The following is a 20,082-nucleotide window of genomic DNA, read 5'->3' as shown; positions in this document are numbered from 1 at the left end:
CACCTAGCTCACACTCAAGCTGCTCAATGTTCCGCATTCATCACCCACAAAAAGCCCACTATCCGCACACTTACCGTCTCTCTTCGGACGCACACTCCAAATAGTCGCTTCACCGCCACACCTGTGGAGACAGCCTTCAGTCTCACACTTCTTCATCAACTACAAACAAAGTGCCAATTCAGCCTACCTTTCCGGCTACCACAGCTCCGGAACAGCTTGCCAGAAAAACCTGTGGAGACAGAGCTCAGTTATTGGACGGAGAAAAGTCAACAGAGCAAAATACAATACAACTTTATTTGTCATTGCAACGACTACAACGACAAGAAGCTACTGAGCAGACCCACCTTGTGCGCGCGCCGACACCGTGGAGGAGCTACTCCACGCTGCTCGACAACTGCTCCACTGGACTGCTCCGCTTTTAAAGCACCACCAATCAACCAGCGCGCGCTCAAACACAGCTGCAACGCATTTGCAATCAACCCGCAGCGCGATGACGTCTCGCACCTGCGTCACATACGTCACGAAGCGACGCCACAACCAGGAAGCGTACATATAAACAAACAAATGACACTGACAACACATACACTACATATTCCTTTCAGTGGCTCACACTCGCTTCTTTTCTCCATATACACAACAAAAACCACACACAACTTGCATAGAGAAACGACGTTTTATTCCACAGCAGTGCTGACAAACATTCATCTCTAAAAGTGAGGTGAGGTGAGGTGAGCTGTACATAAACAGTGGTCTCAACTTTGGTACATTCTGCTCACGAAAACCGGCGGCAGTGCTCTTAGTCAGTGGGGAACTCAAAAAAACTCTTTCAGCATCACTTCTGCACTGCTTAACACATACGTCACCCTGTGAAAACAAATCTCAGCCGTCTGTCTGCTGTCACTTTGCCCTACGGAGGCCTGTTCCCACTATAAGCACCAAAGTGACAACAAAAAACTCACTAACCCAAGAACACTTAATATACTGACAAAGTACTCACCTCTTTCACTGTGCCGCTTTAAGGAGTGTGTACATTCATAGTGCAGAAGACAGACTAAAAGAAGATGTTTTGGAACATATCTCAAAATGTCATGCTTGGAAAACTCTGTGTGCACATCACGCAAGTACTCGCGTTAACATTACCCTAATCCTTCATCATTTCTACTACCAGTGTCAGACACTTTCACATAAAGCACATGTGCTCACTACACCACAACACTCTTTACTCTTCCACATGTCCACTGGGTTTCTGCACATAAACTTACCTCCAATCAGGAAACTCAAATCTCACAACTGCAGCATTAATCTGTGGGACAATTGACTTCAAAGTTTTCACCCTCCACTAGCGATTACTTCAAACACTAACAGACACTGGATGGGATATAATGCACCTCAACGTCTTTACCACTCAGGTGCCATCACAACACCCCTCTGTGCACTCAAAAATGACTCACTCCCACATAAAAGTGCCCCCCTCCCCTCCCCTTTCTGATGATTGATTGAAAACACCTCACATGTTATCATCAGACAGTCGCTTACATTCACATTGCATCACTGCCACATCTCCAAAGGCAACGTCGCCTTGTCCTCTGGAGATGAAAACCTGCAACAACGTACAAAAAGCTCCCTCAAGCTGCAGCTCTCCTACATCAGCTCCAGCAGAGGCAGGCTCCTTCAAGTTAGGACACTGAAGGCAGTGGTTGCTTCTTCTTGGGCCTCCTGGTATCAAAGAGATAGAAAAACAAACACATCTCCACTTCATGAAGTCCTGGCAGTAATGACTCCGCTCCCAAAAAGGCAGTGCAGGGTTCTTCCTTCATCAAATCACAGGTGAATGCGTGTCCCAATAACCACGTGCAAGTGCAACCAAACGTGTGAATATGGAGCTCTGTACAGGGGGCGTTTCTGAAGTTCAAAGGTCTCTGCGGCCTCGGTTAGAAAACACCCTCCAATCAAAAAAATACAAACAACTTTATCTGACATTCATCCAGCTCCGTCCGCAGGCTGAATAACTCATCCAACACGCCTCTCATTCCAGCCCAAACGTGCTGGTCTCCTCCACGGCCGTCAGCATCTTCTCGTACAGCGTGGAGAACGACGGGTAGGGAGGCAGGTCCAGCCGGTTGAAGCACGTGTGCGCCCTGGAGGAACAGACGCAGCCAAAAGTCATGTAACAATAATTTGGAAATCCACCACACTGCACTCGCATTCTTCAATACCACTGACGTCACCATTTACCTGGGCAGAGAGGTCACCTTCCCCCACTTCTCCACGCAGAACCTGCGAGGTCCGTTGCTGCCTCTCAGAGAAGCAAAGCCCTCGTAAGGGATGCTGGACGTCCCCGTGACAAACTGACGACAGGGAGGGACACGGACATTACGTTGACGAAAATACACTCTCTCATTCTGTGACACGTGATCGACACCGCAACACCCACCTGGAGAAGCCGCAGCCTCTGCTCGTTGTTGAACCTCTCCACTGCTGCCCAGAACCATCGGATCACTATGTGGTTGTCGTGGTAACCTAAACGCAAAACACAAACACAAACCTTCAACTTATTGTCTTCTTACAGCTACAACAAATGAAGAAAACACAACTCCGCCCTCCTCTCACCTCCTCTGTACTCCGTGTTGTTCCTCCAGTCGGACAAATCGATCTCCGCCGTGCCGGCGATCACCAGCTCCAGCTCTCTGGCGTCAAACACCGACACCAGCCGGGCGTCCACCACCTCGTAAAAGCCTCGCACCAGGCTCTCCGTCTGCTGCACCACCCCTCGCTCGATCCTCCACTTCACCATGCGCTCGATGTACTCCTTCTTGTTCTTCTCTGACACGGGGATGTTGGCTCCGCCTGCCTTCAGCTCTCTTTCTGTGATCTATACAGAGAGACGCAACCACTTTACTTCATCTTCTTGCTCCCTTTCTCTTGCAAAGTCAAACGCAGAGAAGGGCTCACCTGTCCAAACACTTCCTCGTTCACGGTGAAGGTGAGGTCCAGCATGTCCTCGATGTCGTTATCCTTCATCCACTGAAGCGACTGGTGAAACTCCTCGTCCAGATACTCCAGGTCGCTCAGGTCGCAGGGGCTGCGGGGTGACAAAGAGGAGGTCAGAGTAGTGAAGACAACTCCTCTCATGGGAAAAACAACCTCATGGCAACATTCTCTTCACATACATGCGCAGGAGGCCTTTGTAGAAGGGCCGTGTGAAGAAGGCATCCAGCAGGTACTGATGGATCAAAGCCAAACCCAGAATGCGCCCGCTAAACCGAAACCTGAAGCGCACAAACAAACACACACATTACAACACTGAAAGCTGATCCACATTATTACAGTCACATCTGAGCTCCTCTTCACTCACCACTCGTGGTGGTTGTCTACAAAAGCAGACATGGGGCTGATCTGGACCGTGTACGTGTCGTTGGCCGAGTACTCAAACAGACCGTAGTACGGGTTAAACAGCTCTCTGGACACCAGGAAGAAGAACTCTCTGGAAGGTCCGCTGTAATCCAACCTGCACCACAAACACGCACAACTTCAATAACCATGTACTTTAAAAGCTCAACTCTGGGATCTAAACACCGTTAGCGCTCACCCCTCCTCCCCCACGAAGCTCACGTAGAGCTTGCTGCGCTGCAAGTCTTTACGCGAGTAACACATGATCTGGTTGAAGGCGTCCTCCAGCAGGTGGTCCCGCCGGATGATCAGCCTGCACACAAACACGGAGCACTGTCAGCCGTGTGTAAAAACACATGAAAGCCAAAACCTGTCTTCCTCCTTCACACACTCTCCACTCACTTTAGCTTCCCCGGGCCTTGGCCGTAGCCTTTGGTTTCCAGTTTCCTGTAGAAGTTCCTCAGCTTGGCCTCAAAGTCTCTCTTGTAGGGCGCTGGAGCTCTGGCGTTAGCTCTCTGGGTACCTAAAGGCACAGGAGTGTATTTAAACAGTCACATCGACTCTAAAACCTTCTTCTTTATTTAAACACACAGTCACACGCTTCACACTCCTACCAGGTGAGTTCTGAGGAGAGGACACAGGAGACCCTCGAGGTGACTGACAGTAGCTGGGGTGAAGTAAGGCGTGAGGAGGCACGTAGGACATCACTTCATCTTCAAACAGGCTGCAGAGAGTAACAGAAGGAAGACAGACAGCATCATCATCATCATCATCATCATCATAAATATTGGTACTCTCAGGACTCCATTTAAACAGGGACAGAAAATAACACACTCAGACACTGTATATCTCACTAAACTATCACTGGGATTCATTACCAGCAGAACTATGGCATTCTGGGAAACCATTATCAACACTTTCTCCAAGCTGGAAAACTCCTCCTCCAAGCTTTAACTCCTGCTTCACAAAATAATTCACTTGTGTTACACCATCAAAGTTTTCTAACCACTCTCTCATGGAGTCTTCACATGCTTTTTCAAACCCACACCACAAGGTGGCAGTATAATGAGACATACAATGTGCTCTGAACCCATTTCTTCAAAACTTTTCCAGACATTTCACCACAGCTAAAAGGGGAAACCACAAAATTATCACCACAATACACTGTTAACAACAACATAAAGAGCTCTGCAAGCCCTCTCATCTTTACAGTATGGAGTCTGGGGACATTACACTGCTAAACCTCATTTTTTGGACAAACTGTTATTTTTCTTCAGTGACCATCAAACCCTCAATTTTGCTCCCACCAATGTTTCCCTAATTACAATTCAATAAATCATAAAAACACCACCTCCATATCTCAGGAGCACAGCTGCTCCCTTATTAAGAGCTTTCACACATAAAAGCATCTTTATTCAAACTGGATGAATGATGAAACATGATTGAACAACAACAACAACAACAACAACAACAACACACAGGATGACATGTAAGAAGAAGCTCCACCTTAGCAGCATGACGAGGTCAGCGTCACCTGACAGCCTGGCCAATCCGGAGCCTCCGTCTGTGCGGATCAGCTGCACCTTCTCCCTGTTGTTGGAGCACAAACACACACTCAGCTACAAAAACATGAAGCCACTCAGAGAGGAGTGAAGTGGGTGAATCACAGAGCTCCTCACTTCAGTCTGCTACTACAGCTGTTTCTGTGTCTGCACATGTGCGCACCAGTAATAACTCTCATCAAACACAAACACTAACAGAGCTTTGTCGGTGTTACTCTCTTGTGCGTACCTGAGTGAGTGGTTCCGGATCAGGTCTGGCTGCCTCTCCTGCAGAATCTCAAAGATGTTGGGTTGTCGTAGAAACGCCACAATCTTGTCGTTGTACGCTACAGGAAAAACACATTCACATTAGACATGTGCAAGTCTCTGCGGGGTCTAGTTTGTGTGCAGACACTCACCCACTGGCACCATGTCTTGACACGACGCCCTGCTAGCAGAGCTGAAGGTGCTCGAGGGCCGAGGCAGGACGGGCGGGCCGGCATGTCGAGGGTCATCGCCTCCCTGGAAAGAAAGTGCAGGTTTTCTTTTAACACTTTCTGTCCCTTGTAGTCCAATTTGAATTTAACCACACCTCAAATAAATATATATATATATATATAGACAAACACTCAAAGAATCAGCGGATTGTCTTACCAGGCGACGAGGGCTGACCTCTCCGGCGCTGTGGCTGCGCTGACGGGTCAGGTGCTGACGGTGAGCCAGGAGGCTCGGGGGTCGGGTGCTCTGAAGAGGCAGCCGAGGATCGATGAATGTGGTGGCGCGGCAGTTATGATCCACGAAGAAAGGCTGCACACACACACACACACACACACACACACACACACACACACATCTGTTAGTTCATTGAAAGACTTAACCACTACGGGGCGTCAGCGGCGCGGTCTCTACCTTGCCCGTGTGGTCGTGCTTCATCTCCCAGCCTCGGGGGAGCTCCAGCTGTTTGTTGGCAAACATGTTCAGGAAGGCCACCAGGTCCCGGTTGTGCTGGTAGCGCTCAAAGTGGTGAGCGTCCCGGCGCACCTTGCTGATCATGTGCTTCAGACACGTGTTAGTGGTGAACATGCGGTAGGCACTCTGACACGGGACACAGGAAGCATCCAACTTTAGTCACATCCCTCTCCCCATTAACATCATATCATGACACATCAAGACATGTTGGAGTGTGTTCTGAGAAAGGACAGCGTCCTTACAGGGTTGGAATGCAGCACAGTGAAGAAGTCGGGGCTGGTGAGGAACTTGGCGCTGGGGGACTGGAGCAGCAGAGCGAGCCGAGATCTGGAGCTGGACTGAGCCGCGTTGCTGTCCCTGCGTAACTCTGACAAACACACACACACAAAGTTACCATCACATGTATGAAGAAAACACTCTATTAGCTTCTTTCACGGTGCACAGTGAGCTCACCTGGGATGGAGGGCTGCATGTCAGTCTCATCCGTCGACAGCTCGTTGGCTGGCGGCTCCTCCGGCCGGCTGTCGTTGGTTATCGTCCGTCGTATGCTCTGGTACCTGAAGAAGCACACACATGCTTCATGTCAACCACATTTTTGGTACCACGTGTTAATTTCTTCTTCTTCTAGCCAATTCCTTTCGTCACCTGCGGTTCAGCTGCTCCATCTGCTGGATGGAGTTGGATCTCTGGAGGGTCTGAGGGGCTGGGGGGGCCGTGGGGCGCTGCCAAGTGGTCGTCCTGTTGACGTGGTCCACGTAGAAGATCCGGCCGTGGCTGTCAATGCGAGCCTCCCAGTCTGGAAAGGAGAAAGAAGAAGTCAGTGAGAAGACAAAACAAAGCCACACACACACACACACACACACACACACACACACACACACACACACACACACAGCACTGTAACTATGTGTGAACTTACTGGGAGGAAGAGGCTCATCCACTCTCTGATAGCGGTTGATGTCATGGCGGATTGATGGCAGGGAGCGCACAGACTGATGGCCGTTCACCTGAGCTGTGGCACCTGTACACACACACACACACACACACACACACACACATTAATACAGCACTCATCTACCACCTTAATAAAAAACACAAAGCACAACAAGTTTCACCTGTCTCTCTGTCCGCCCCCGCCACCCCGTTCTGACCCTCCCTGGCCCGGCCTGTTTCCTGATTTTGGGCCACACCCCCTGACGCCTGCAGAGACTGCCTCCTCCTCCACACCTCCCCTCCCTCCTCCTCCTCGCCTCTGGCTCCTGTAACCCAAACATCAGTGACTTTGTTCAAACTTGTGGATTCAGAATCAAACTCTGTCTGACAAACACTCGTCCAGCTCACCACCTTCAGACGTCGCTCCTTCCTGTTCTGCTGCGGCGCCGCTTCCAGGAGCAGCTGCAGCAATTGGCCCGTTTGCCTCGCTGCTCGATGACTCCGCCCCTTCCTCCTCCGCCTTTGGAGCCACTTCTTTCCTGGAGTCCACCTCCTGAGCAGAACACAGACAAACAATGACACTACATCCTTCTTTGAATCAAACATGCAGCTGATCCCCACGCCGCCGCTCACCTGGATGGGTGACAGCGGGCCCAGCGGGGGGCTGTAGGGCACCTCCAGCTGAGCGCTCAACCTCCTGCTCTGCTCCTGACACGTGCACTCAGCTGCAGACTCCACCACTGCTGTAGCTGCTGCAGCTCCTGGCGCCTCAGAGGAAGTGGAAGCCGTCGCAGCTTCTTCAGCAGCGCCTGCAGCCTCAGCAGCAGGTGGCGTCTCCTCCCCGGCGCCACCATCAGGCTCCACAGAGGCACCCACCTCTGCTGTCACCTCTCCTTTCGGGCCCTCGCTTCCTTCTTCAGTCTCTGATCTCCTCGGTGAATCTGCGCTCTGTTGCGTCCTCGCCTCCTGCGACGCCTCCCTGTGCTGCCCCGTCGTCTCCTCGTCCTCATCAGAGTCTATGTGCAGCATGGCGTTGAGCCGCGTGTCCGTTGGGAAGCTGGAGCGCAACTTGGGTGACGGCCCCGCCACAGAGCGATCCCCTGGGCTCCTTGGGGACTCGATGGCGTCCAGGTAGTCGTTTAACGACACCTGGCGATGCGTGTGACCTCCTATCGCTAAAGGAAGCAGGTCCTCTTCTCCTATTTGTCCAGCTTCCCGCCACACGCTGTCCTCGCCGTAATAGCACGCGCCGTTCACTATCAAGGAGCCTTCCTCAGACCCAGTAGGGGACGCGCCACATGTGATGCGTGAGGACGGGTGAGGGAGGTCTTCGTCATCAGAGGGGCTGCCGGGGTCGCCGTTTACTGCGCCGCCGAGGAGGCTCCCCACGGCGTCTGGAGAAGCTTCTGGAAGGAGTAAGATGAAGAGTGAGATCATGATCTGACACTTATTCTACACATCAACGCGGCGGCACTTACCTTCCTGCCCCGTGGAGGTGAGGTCCACTCTGAACTGAAGCTGGCCGCTCACGTGGTCCGTGGGGAGACGGCGGCACAGGCTGTAGCTGACGGGCTGGTCGCTGCAGGAAAACACCAAAACCAGTCACGTCTCTACAAACAGCGTCTTTACATCACAGTTCACATGAGTACATGATGTCCTCGCCGCTGATCCATCACCAGTCGATGCTTGATCTATGAGCTGATTGGCCCATATTGATCCGTATTGACGAGATCATGTTGAGTCACTGTGGTTAAACGCTGAAGGTCAGAATTCTGCACATGCTCAAACCACTAAACTCAGGTTTGACTTTTAAGGTCTTTGTGCACAGAAGTTAAGGAAAGTGTGTGAGCGCTCACTCAGCTGTTGGCCCCTCTAAGAGTCGCTGCACGGGGATGATCAGCTGACCCAGAAACCGCTTGATGATTGGTCGACTCTTTGCAAACTTATCCTTCACCTCGATCTCCAGCACATCTGTCATCAGAGCCACAAAGGTGTATTTCTGGAAGTGGAGAGAAAACCACACAGAATTCGTCATTTTCACCCTTCAAAAACATGATGAAACATGATTTTAGCACTCTACCGACCTCGCCGTGCCACACGGGGTTGATGGTGTTGGCGATGATGGACGAGCGCCTCTCCTGGCCGTGGTGGGTGAACTTGGGGAGGCCGCTCCTCTTCCCCGGCTTGATTGACATCTTCAGGTAGGGGTCGGGGTTGAAGAACATCCCCTTTTTGAGACCTAGAGCGCAAATATCTAGAGCAGAAACACACAGGTTATAAAAACACGCCATCATTGCTGCAAAAAAATGAAATCTTATCAAGTGTTTTTGTCTTATTTTAACTTTTGGGTTGCTTGTTACATCTACACACAATAAGATTTCAGTTTTTCTCACCTGATAGGGTAAAGCTGACCAGCTTCCGACAGTGCTCGCCCCCTGATTGGTCCTCTGCCTGCCCCTCACTGCCAACCTAAGAAGAAAACAGAAAGGAGTGTGAGAGAGGACTGTGTTTGGAGTGAACTTGTTTTACCCTCTCAGAAACAAACACACAAGTTAAAAGTTTAAAGGAGCGTCATCGGAGCGGGATAATAGTCCCGGAGCTTCCACTCTTCCTGACTCAACTGGAGCAAACGTCTCTTCAGCTCAGTGTGTGCTCCGTGACATCCTCTCCGCTCCATTCACGTCTCCGTCACCACATCTCTAAAGGCTCAAAGTGTCTTTTTCAACCACACGCGGAACGTACCGGTACTCCTGGGTTCTTGACGGTGATGCAGGGTGTCGTCGCTCTTAGTGCTCCGCTTACACCGTGGTAGTATTTGAAGCAGATCTTTGTCTCCGCTGCAACATAAAAAAAAACCTCTAATAACACTGACTTCAAACTTTCACAAACACGAGATCTGAAGTCGACTCACGCTCCATGAAGTAGGGTCCCGCCTCCAGCCTCCACACGATCTGTCCCCTCTGGGTCCCGTTCACGCCTCTGTTCTTGGAGTCCCACACGTTGGCCACACAGGTCTCATCTGCAAAACACACACCACCTCATTATTACCTCCATCACGGAAGTTATGTGGATCTTGATGAAATTTTCAGGAAATGCTCAAAATGGGATAAGGACAAAGTGGTTAAATTTTGGAGGTGATCCGGATCACCGTCTTGATCCAGGACTCTTTTAAAGGATTCTTTATTATTGTCAGATAGGGCCGTTTTCACCATAATTGTATATAACTCCATGATAAATGGTTGGACTGCTTTGCAAAACAATACCAGACAAGGTCACCATAATTTCTGACAGATGTTAAAGTACGATCCAGATCCTGGAAATATTCTGGATACTAAGATCCAGTTCGTACAAACCTGCAACTAACCCAAAATTGTAGCAGACAGTCTGCTGAAAGGGAGTATAACATTAAAGTCGGACTTAAGTGTTTTGGTGAAACAGTTGCTGACACACAGGGCAGACAGTGTGAGAGATAATTAACAGAACAGGACGCTGGACGAGGTCACGTATTGAGCTGTGGACTCGCTTAATGAGGCGGCAGAATGCAAGGACACTTCAGGAGGAGGAGGTAAACAAAGCAAACAGCTACAGATATAAGCTGGAGCTGGTGATGTTAATTCAGCGAAAAGCTAACACCTCTAAAACAAACTTCTCTGATCGTCATGGCGACTTCATGATGTTTGAGGGATTCACAGTGCAGAGGTTAGCGTCTGCCCTCAGCTCGTAAACCACATCCTCGTCTCTGCCTGGTCAGGCATCAAACATTAATGTGCGCGTCCTGTGACAAATGGCCGGCGTCCTGATGGATCAATGCTGCTGTCCGTCAGCCTCACACACACACACACATACACACATACACACATATGGTACATGTCTCCAGGTCGCCGTCAATAAACCCTGAGCCTTTGTAAGTGACGGTGAATACATTTCTCACACACACACCTGTCTGACCTGGTAACATCCAAACCTTATAAAACACAGTCACTGAACACACACAGGTCAGACAGCAGGGGAAGGTTACAGGCGGCTCCTCAGCAGCATGGCCGACAGCCAGGCTGGAAACAGGGCTCGCCCCTAGGGAGAATCCCCCCCAAGAAACCCCCCCCTCCCTGGATCAATACCAAGGAAGAGCTGCAGAGTTTGGAGAGATCGTTTTCCACGGGCTCCTCCACTGAGGAGCGACTGCTCACCTGACCTGAGAGGCAGTCAAACAGTGTGTGTTTCACACCTGAGCCTAAAACTGCTCCATCACAGCAGAGTGTGTGAGCAGACCAGAGCGCCCCTGTGGACGAATCCTTCTCATTCTGTGTGTCAGGATGCCCTTACACTGGTGTGTGTGTGTGTGTGTGTGTGTGTGTGAGGAGTGAGAGTGTAATATGAGAAGAGACGCTTAAATGCTACTCATGCTGAGTCAGCATCACTTTTCATCAGTGTAACCTCCCGTCTCCTTCTTCCTCTGACTCTGGCACACACACACACACACACACACACACACACACACACACACACACACACACACACACACACCCACACACACAGAATCCATTAGACGCTTAATGTAGCAGCAGCAGCGGTGCAGCTGATGTAATGCTCTAACCTTCACATCACAACTTCCTCAAAACGCCATTGCATCACTATCATAACCACACCCACGGGGACATGTGGATGCACAGGAAGGGAGATGGACACATGGCTCACTACGTTTGCTCACCGATGTGGTACAGGCCGATCCAGTCCGTGGCGTCCACTTCCTCCTTGATGTCCCACGAGATGACCAGGTGGCCCTGTCCGAGCGTCAGCTGATGCGTAGACACCGTGAGCGACGAGCGACTTTCAGACGTCACTAAGTCCGTGTCGCTGTTGGCCCTCTGGAGCCCCACCACCGCCCCCGCTTCCGGTTGGTTTCCTTGACACATACCCGAAGAAGATGAGGAGGACGCAGAGGAGGTTCCAACCCCGCCCTGCACCGCCAGGCAGCGCAGGTTATCAGGTCCTATCGTGTACGGGCGTGAGTGAGGAGTGCGCCGTCGCACCGCCAGCAGGTGTTCCCGAGCGCTGCTGCTAGCCGTGGATGGAGACGAGGAAGTTGCAGCCATCGCCATGGTTACAGCAGGGGATGAGGAGGTGAATGCAGGAGGTGTAAAGCGAGGAGGTGAGGAGGAGAGCTGGTGGTGATGGTGGTGATGGTGGTGGTGGTGGTAGGGGGAGGAAGGGGCAGAGGAGGAGGAGGTGGGGAGGGACGGGGAGGGAGAGGATGACTGGGGGCGGGGGCGAGGGGGGAGGACAGCTGTAGTAAGGGAGGGGCGAATGATGGAGGTGAGGTGAGGGCGTCTAAGACAGAAAAGAAGGAAGAAGGGAGGAGGAGGAGGAGGAGGAGTGGTTCAATCACAGCAGCTCAGAAAGTTTGGAGTTTGGTTTCCTCCGTGCACATCCTTCGTTCCCTTGAGCAAGGCACTTTAAGTTCCCAGGTCACTCCAGGAGGCAGTTTGAAGCACAGTTACAACGCCTCATGAATCATCCATGACTGTCATCCTTCTTAATGCACTGCAATACCAGTCCATGGTGCCCTGCTCGAGGGCACTACAGTAGCTCATGAAACATCCAGGAAACCATGAAGACATGGAGGAGTGATGAGTGTCAGGGATGAGCACAGAGAGTGATGAGGAGATCGGGATCCGGAAATCCCTCTGAAGAGGAGGAGGAGGAGGAGGAGGGGGAAGTGACGGGGCGTTCCACTGGTCCACAGGGAGGAGGGGTGTGAGGGCAGACCTGAAGGAGAAACAGAGAGAGGAGGTCAGAATGATGACACGTTTGAGGGGAGAAGAAGAGGGATGATGGCAAAATCACTTCACACAGAACTTTATGAAAACATCTTTTTCTTCTCCTCCATCTAAACCCACGATCTCTCCAAAAGGTCTGTCGGGCTTGTTTATTCCTTAATAAACTGTTGGAGGAAGAACTGGAGATAAAGCTCTTTAAGGAAGTCTGGGATGATGCTCTTTTTCTATTTGTTTAAGACATGCTGTGATTCTATTCCAGATCTTGCATCGTCTCCACTGGTCCACAGTCAGGTTATGTACAATGCTTCCTGCTTTTCATCCCATATGTCATCAATGCAGGCAAGCACCCTCTCACATTTGTTTTGGTTTCACCCAAAATTAGACAGATTTCAGAAACTAATATTTACAATGTTGACAGATGTTTAGAAGAAACCCTTCAAACTTTCCTCAACAACAGCAATTCTTGCAGTTGTATCCCCTCATCTACATCCCAGCTGCTCTCCGTGCACGTAGATTCGAAGGAAAGAGAAATGCCCTCCAACTTTTAAATTATGGATAAATGATGTTATTCACAATCTAACATTTATGAAAAAACATTACACCACAAGAAGCAGTGCCCAGAAATTTTAATCCATCTGCGTAACAGCTGATGACCCTATACACCTCAGGTAACTCTTTGATTACTCACTTATGTACTTATTAACGTTTACTAGATATTTTATGTGTGTAAATGGACATATGTGTGTATATTCACATGTATATGTGTATATATATGTATTGTGTACATGCATATATTTGTCTTCTTCATTTTGATGATCTCATTTTTGTATTTACTCCAATCTGTTGGGGGTTATTTTGTTTGGTTTTTTTTCTGTGTGTGAGGTACACTGGAGAAAGGGCTCTGTTGGAGCCATGTTAATCAGTTTAAACAGTAACATTATTGATTTATGCATGTCATCTTTTGTTAGGGATGTGTACCTTTCACATTTAAAACAATACAGTGACGATGCCCGATACCTGGCAATCGATAATGGTTCTCAACTATTTTCTGTACTTTTTGTGTTAATGTGGCAAAATTATCAATTTGTTAGTTTTTTGCTATTTATAATATTTTTTCTTCTAAATATAAATATGCAATGCTGTGTTCATGTTCAGCATGGAAAATCACCTACTCGTCCACTCCCTCACAGTCACAAGGATGCATTTAGGAACCTAAACATGGTACCTTCTGAATTTACATGAATTGGTACCAACAGAAACAGAATTTGGTCAGTACCTATAAAGTACCAAATACGGTACCCATCTCTAGTTTTTGGATAATTGTTATAAACCAATCAAAAAAACCTTGAACAAAAAATAAACACTTCACAGAGAAAAAATACACCTTGAAAAGTAACTACGGAGGCTCCAGAGGGACAGAATAAGACTGAAAAGGTAATGACATCACCCCCTGACCCCGTGTGATGTCATCACTAACAATAGCTCCATTATTTTCACATTTCCCAGCAGGACGCAAACTAAGACTCCCTCATCGATGAGCTATAATTACTCTCCATAGACGCCTTCTTCAAAGGCCAACAGGTCCCTTCCTCTCCTCTTATAGTTCACACACACACATATATATATACACACACACACACACACACACACACACACACACACACATACTGGTTGCCATGGGAAGAAGTGATTACACCAAATCCCGTCTCCAGCTTCCACATGAGTCACGTCAGGCCTGAGCTCAGCCGCCACATCCCTCCTTCCTCTGATTCTCTCCAACCGAGCTATTAGAAGACGGGATGAATGCACACTCAGGAACACACACACACACACACACACACACACACACACACACACACACACACACACACACACACACACACACACACACACACACACACACACACACACACACACAGTGCTTCTTCCTGGTAAAGTGCAACTCAACGCGACAGGTGAGGAGGAAACAAGAGAAAGCAGGGGAGACAGACATTTGGAGAAAGTTGTGGATTCTCTGAATCCGTCCCAATGATTTCTGTTTTTAGCCGCAGAGATGTGAGAGATAAATTATGAAGCAGGCGAACTCAGACACACTCACTTACGCCCACACATCTGGACACCGTCTAAAAATAACTCGGGGCAGAGGCCAGCTCCGAGCATGATGCTGCTGGCAGAGTTTACAGCCACTTGTGTCCAAAAAGTCAACACACACACACAGGCACGCACAGGATCACCCGTGCATGCCCCCAGCTGACAAATTAAAGCACACACTCTCAGGAAACACTTGTGCAGCGTCCACGTGGAGAGTGACAAACTACACACACACACACACAAACAGTTGTGCACGTGAAACTCTCAGGAGGTAAGTGTCCTTCATCCAGCAGCGGGATTAAACGGAGAATGGGAGGATTTACTGTTGACAGAACGCCGTCTCTAATCCGCAGCATTACCACACTGCTTCAATCTGCAGCTGGAGCCCCGGCCGCCCCTGTTGGAGCGACATGTCCACGCAGCTGTCCTACAAATTTAAAGTCAGAGGAGTGCTGCGTGAACAAAATAAGAGAAGTTACTCCCTCTTTAATCTCCTCCTCTGCCTGTTTTCACTGACTTAAAGAGGAATGCGCTGACTTGTCTCCTCTTGCTTTTTCTCAGCGTGGCATTCGAGGACAAACTTAAACACCAATCTATTCATATCTGACCTCTAATGAACCCAAACCACCTTCAACCAAGCACACCCCCTGTCAGAGTCCTCCCCGTCTCCTCCCCCTGTCCCACTCAATAGCTGACCTTTGACCCCGTTCTGCCAGGGTCTCACAGCAAAACATTCCACATTAGCTTTGCACATAAAACTGGGCCCCGCTGAACACTGGACCTCTTTGTGTGTGGGAGCTACAGACTCAGTCCTCTGGACTCACTCGTTGCTCTGACGTTTAGATTAAACTCTTCTATGGTGAAGCTCAATGGATGCAGTGACTGCAGCTGATGTGTGTAGGGCCCTAAAAGGGTTAAACCTTTATCACATGTTAGAAAATCAACAAACCGTGAGAGGACAGGCCCAGAGAGTTCCCTTCTAACTGTGATGTCATGCAATAACAGTTTGTTTAAGCACATTCAATCTCAGTGACAGTGACCAAACTTTTGCTTTGGGGATTTCTCTTATAGTACAAATGGTGACAAAAGACAAATATGCTCTGGTTTCAAGTTGTCTAAAGAAAGAAGGCCCACCTCTGCATGCTGATCGCAAATTGTTCTGTCATAAGTGGGAGATTCAGATTTTAAATCATCAGAAAAAAGTCAGAAGTAAAAAATATATGGTATTATATAAGATGAAGAAAAAAAAGAGATGAAAATATAAGACAAAACATCAAAACTACAAGGAAAAGGTGAATCGTACAAAAATCACAAGTTGTATTTAAAGATTGAAAGTTACAACTATGAAATAAGAAAAGTTAAATTAAGGGGAAAAAAATGTGAAACTATGACATAACAGTCAAATTATGACAAAAAATAAGTTAAGTAAATAAGATTAAAGTCACAACTATCTGATAAAATTGACAAATCACAACATAAAAACTCACTTAACTGTGATGAAAATGCTAAATGAGCTAAAATGAAACACACACTGCAAATTGTTGAGTCATGACTGGGAGAGAAAGACTATAAAGCTTCAGAAAACAGTGAAAAATAGAAAACAAATGGCACAATGTTAAATTACATTATCAGAAAAAAATAACAAAATAAAATAATAAGTTAAAACTACAACATTAAAAGCTAAAATAAGTGACACAAATTTCACACTGTGGGATAAAAACAGTCACAATAATGTGGAAATGTGAAAACTAAAAGATGATAGTCTAATTATTAAAAAAGTAAGGTATATAACAGTGTGAAAACAAGTTATAACTGTCTAATTCGTCATAAAAATGACAAATCAAAACAAAACAAAAAAAAAATATGAGATAGAAATTGTTAGAAACAAAAAAACTTCCAAAAAATACAACAAAGCGATTGGAGGAAAACATCAAAATCGTCTACAAAAATGTCAGATTAACATAAGAATTCAATAATCAACAGTTGAAACTATGAACTATTGTGTCTCCACTATCTCATTATTCGACTGTGAGCTTAAGATCTGAAAGTATCAGAATAAAAAGTTACGATGTAAAAAAAAGTGTCCAAATTTAAGGATAAAAAGTTACAACTAATGATAAATACACTACAATACACTACACTATGGTCAAAAAAATTGAAGTTATGACAAAAAGTGACAAATTAATTAGAAAAAAAAGTTCAATTATGAAAATTTAGTTATAAACGAGTGTTAAAAAATATTAAACACAACGACAGAAAAAGTCAAAACTTGGACATAATCTATCACTACCACCTCATAACTGTGACTTCACATTGATTTGATTTCTGTGTTCCTCTTTATTTTCATTCCACATCAGGGTTACAGTGAAATGTTCCTAACACAATCACACAGAGGTCGTCTGTGACTTTAATTAAATCACTGTAATTCTATCTGAGGAGGAAGGAAGGAAGGAAGGGATGAAGGAAGGGAGGACGGCTGTGTCTGGTTGTCAGAGGTGTTAAAACCATAACAGTAACATCATCTCTCTGCTAACTCTGAGCTGTGAGAATCCACCAACCAGAGAAACTGACACAGAGAGCTTCTCCACAGCAACCACAGCATCTCAGAGAAAACTCACATTCCACCACTTTGTCCATGTGGGCCACCATACCCCAACTGCTCTAAGAGAGATGCAATCTGTCTTCAAGCAGCAGCCTCCCTCCTGTCTGCGGTTATTTATAAAATGGTGAGACTTCGTGACTAAATATACACACAACGCTGGCATCAATACTCTGCCAGTCAGGAGTGATGGTGCTACACGAGAAACACACACACACACACACACACACACACACACACACACACTCCAAACCTGGGTTTAATTTGCTGCTGCTTTCATCCCACGCTCCCTCAAACAAAAAGTGGGCAATGAGAGCTTTCACATTCACAAGTGTTTCCTATAAAAGCTGAATGCTCACGAGGAGCAGTTCGGACTCCAAAACTCTCCACTGTGCTGCTGATGTTCTTCTAGGTGGGGCAGTGCTCGGGCTGTTTGCCTGGAGAGGAGGCTACGGCGCTGAATAATGCAAGTGCCAGAGCTTAAAAGCTGCACCGGGGAAGATTTAGAGGTAAGGATAAAAAATACAGGCCTGGCAGCAGCCTAATTAAATCACAAGTGGAGCTACAGCGGAAGAGGCTGACCCAGTCCCTGAAGAGATGCCAGAAACTTGTCCTATTTGCCCAAATAGCTCCGTGGTGGAGGTGGGGTGATACACGCAGAAACTGAAAGGATGTCTGTGTGATCCTGGAGATGGTTTTAAAGTTGGATTCTGTGGCCTCTGAAAACAACACACTCCTGAGACTGGTGCACAAGAACTCACAAACACCCGTCTTGAAATAGCTTTGGCGTGATTGTAAAACAATGAGGAGGTCCCGTCAGAGGCGACAGCTTCCTGTCCCCAACACGCCCATCACATTCCTCCATGCCAGTGTGTGTTTTACTTCTCCATACAACATCCATCCATGTGCATACAACTCCTTACTTTGGTTATTTGTTAATTACACAATGTAGCTACAAGCGTTATCGGATTAAATATTAGAAAGAGTCTTTTCTGATGACGGTCATGTGAAAAAGCTGGAGGCACTGGCTCTCAAAGTGGTCTCAGATATCAGGTCAATAAGGCGAGTAGATGAAAATAGGCTTAATACACTTGAGAATCCCCAGATGCAGCAGAGTGAAGGTGGTGTACACATCCTCAATCAATTGCTGAAGTGTCGCTGAGCAAGACACTGCAACCCAACAGGTCTTTAAACTCCTTCAACTGGAAAAACAAAGACCACCCTCTGTGTAACTATACAATCATTAACCACTCAGGAAACTGAACTCCTAATAAATATGACCTCTGCTACACTGCAGCTTATCACACACACACACAATCTCTGTGAAGCTATTAGGGAGGAAACAGGAGATGAGCAGGCCTGTTACACTGGCATTGATCTGATTCTGTGAGCAGACTCCAGCCCTGATCTCATTTACTCACAGTATGTGTGTTAGCAGGTTGAAATTCTCTCTTCTAGCCTCAATGCTCTCCCCGTTTCTGACAGCAGCACATGATGCTGCAGGACCCACATTGGCTTCTTTGTTGTTGTTGTTTGGTCGGGCTTCTACTTATTACAACATGACTTCATCTGAGAGCAAAAACAGGCTGTGATGGGATAGGTTTGCAGGAAACGTCAATTAGTGGCGTGATGGTGTCAGATCGACATCAAAGCATCCTTCTTGTGCACAGGAATAAACACTTTGATGGTTTCATCCTGCGTGTATTCAGAGTACACAGCTCACCTTTGCTGTTGAGGCTCAAACGTCGTGTTCTGCACGAAGATAAAACCCCCGAAGTAGTCGCTCGATCATGGACGACGGACCTCCAAACGGCCCGGGCACCACCGACCCTTCATCTGCTTCCAAGCGGGATCCGGCGCTCCAAAGCCGGCCGCTGCGCCTCTCTCCTCTCGGTAGTTCCAACCTGCGGTCAACACGAAACCTCCTTTGAGAAAATGTCACTTTTGCTTTGTTATTGCAGCTAAATCATGGTTTCCGACTCGTTCTCGACGCGACGTCGTTTACTTCTCCGTCATGTTGCCAGGCTGGGTAGAAAGAAAGAGCGTTCATTTCTTATTTATTCGCCTGGACCGCTTCACATCCGCCGCCCTGTTTCCGCCGCTTCACGCGCTCTATCCCCGCTGTCCGCGCGCTCCGCCATGCCGGAGAGGGTACACACAACCGCGGCGCGACTATTCCTGCAGATTCCCCTCACAAAGTTTGTTTTTAAAGCCAGGCCATGGTGTCGGAGTCCATACTGCCCGAGCTCGGCGTCAAAATAACTGATTAAACACCTCCCACTAACCCCCCTCTCTGGAATCACAGGGGCTCAAGCTGAGGGTCGCGGACCTTCAGAGGGTCGCAATAAGGGGGTCACATGAGGTTTGACGGAAAAAAATGACATCATGTTGACCCTAGTCCTGATTGTGATACAACCTTCATTTTCAGGTATAAAAATGGTCACAATAAAAAATAATAACGTGAATATCTTTCAATAAAAATATTTTCACTGCCTTCAAATTTCCTACTTTAAGAAATAACAAGGTAGTTAACATGAAATAACCCCAAACATTGTAGATCTTTGTTCTATATAACTTAACAAAGAATATAATACTATTTTATATCTGTACATAGACAGGAATGTAGTTTAAAGAGGTCACCCTGGGATAATAGATTAGATATTTTAACGTATATGGTGTTTTACTCCAAAAAAGAAAATATCTAGCGAGCTAAAAATCTGCTATGTAACGGAGCTTAAATTCTACAACATGTTTCAATGTGTCCCATTTGTTGAGCTCCTGT

General features: G+C 47.6%; 1 protein-coding gene across 2 annotated transcripts; it reads right to left on the bottom strand.

Moving 5' to 3' along the window:
* Positions 1–722: 722 nt before the first annotated feature.
* Positions 723–19,560, bottom strand: hecw2b (HECT, C2 and WW domain containing E3 ubiquitin protein ligase 2b). Of its 2 annotated transcripts, none has more exons than XM_074664528.1 (30): positions 19,024–19,560; positions 11,542–12,599; positions 9,745–9,852; positions 9,576–9,670; positions 9,227–9,302; positions 8,918–9,087; positions 8,690–8,832; positions 8,312–8,412; positions 7,467–8,239; positions 7,242–7,386; positions 7,016–7,159; positions 6,820–6,921; positions 6,546–6,696; positions 6,354–6,457; positions 6,143–6,267; positions 5,841–6,026; positions 5,586–5,738; positions 5,351–5,453; positions 5,182–5,278; positions 4,897–4,980; positions 4,005–4,114; positions 3,793–3,913; positions 3,590–3,703; positions 3,356–3,508; positions 3,171–3,269; positions 2,953–3,082; positions 2,611–2,872; positions 2,435–2,520; positions 2,236–2,348; positions 723–2,138 (listed from the first exon to the last, which is right to left on the bottom strand). In XM_074664528.1, the coding sequence occupies exons 2-30, from the start codon at positions 11,930–11,932 to the stop codon at positions 2,027–2,029; spliced, it is 4,551 nt and encodes a 1,516-aa protein (XP_074520629.1). In that variant the 5' UTR covers positions 11,933–12,599; positions 19,024–19,560; the 3' UTR covers positions 723–2,026. The 2 variants fall into 2 exon arrangements, with proteins under 2 accessions (XP_074520629.1, XP_074520630.1); XM_074664529.1 differs by having other exon boundaries at positions 7,245–7,386.
* Positions 19,561–20,082: the final 522 nt, after the last annotated feature.

This window comes from Halichoeres trimaculatus, unplaced genomic scaffold, assembly GCF_033239565.1.
Source record: "Halichoeres trimaculatus isolate MK-OKI-2021-1 unplaced genomic scaffold, fHalTri1.1 fHalTri1_scaffold_24, whole genome shotgun sequence".
NCBI lineage: Eukaryota > Metazoa > Chordata > Actinopteri > Labriformes > Labridae > Halichoeres > Halichoeres trimaculatus.
The sequence above is the reverse complement of the archived record's forward strand: the minus strand, read 5'-3'. Positions and strand labels throughout refer to the sequence as shown.

Coding starts and splice junctions, on each gene's coding strand:
- hecw2b (XM_074664528.1), bottom strand. CDS start 11,932: ATGGCGATGGCTGCAACTTCCTCGTCTCCATCCACGGCTAGCAGCAGC. Junction 9,088..9,226: donor GGTCAGCTTTACCCTATCAG/GTGAGAAAAACT, acceptor TTTCTGCTCTAG/ATATTTGCGCTCTAGGTCTC. Junction 3,270..3,355: donor GTAGACAACCACCACGAGTG/GTGAGTGAAGAG, acceptor TGTGCGCTTCAG/GTTTCGGTTTAGCGGGCGCA.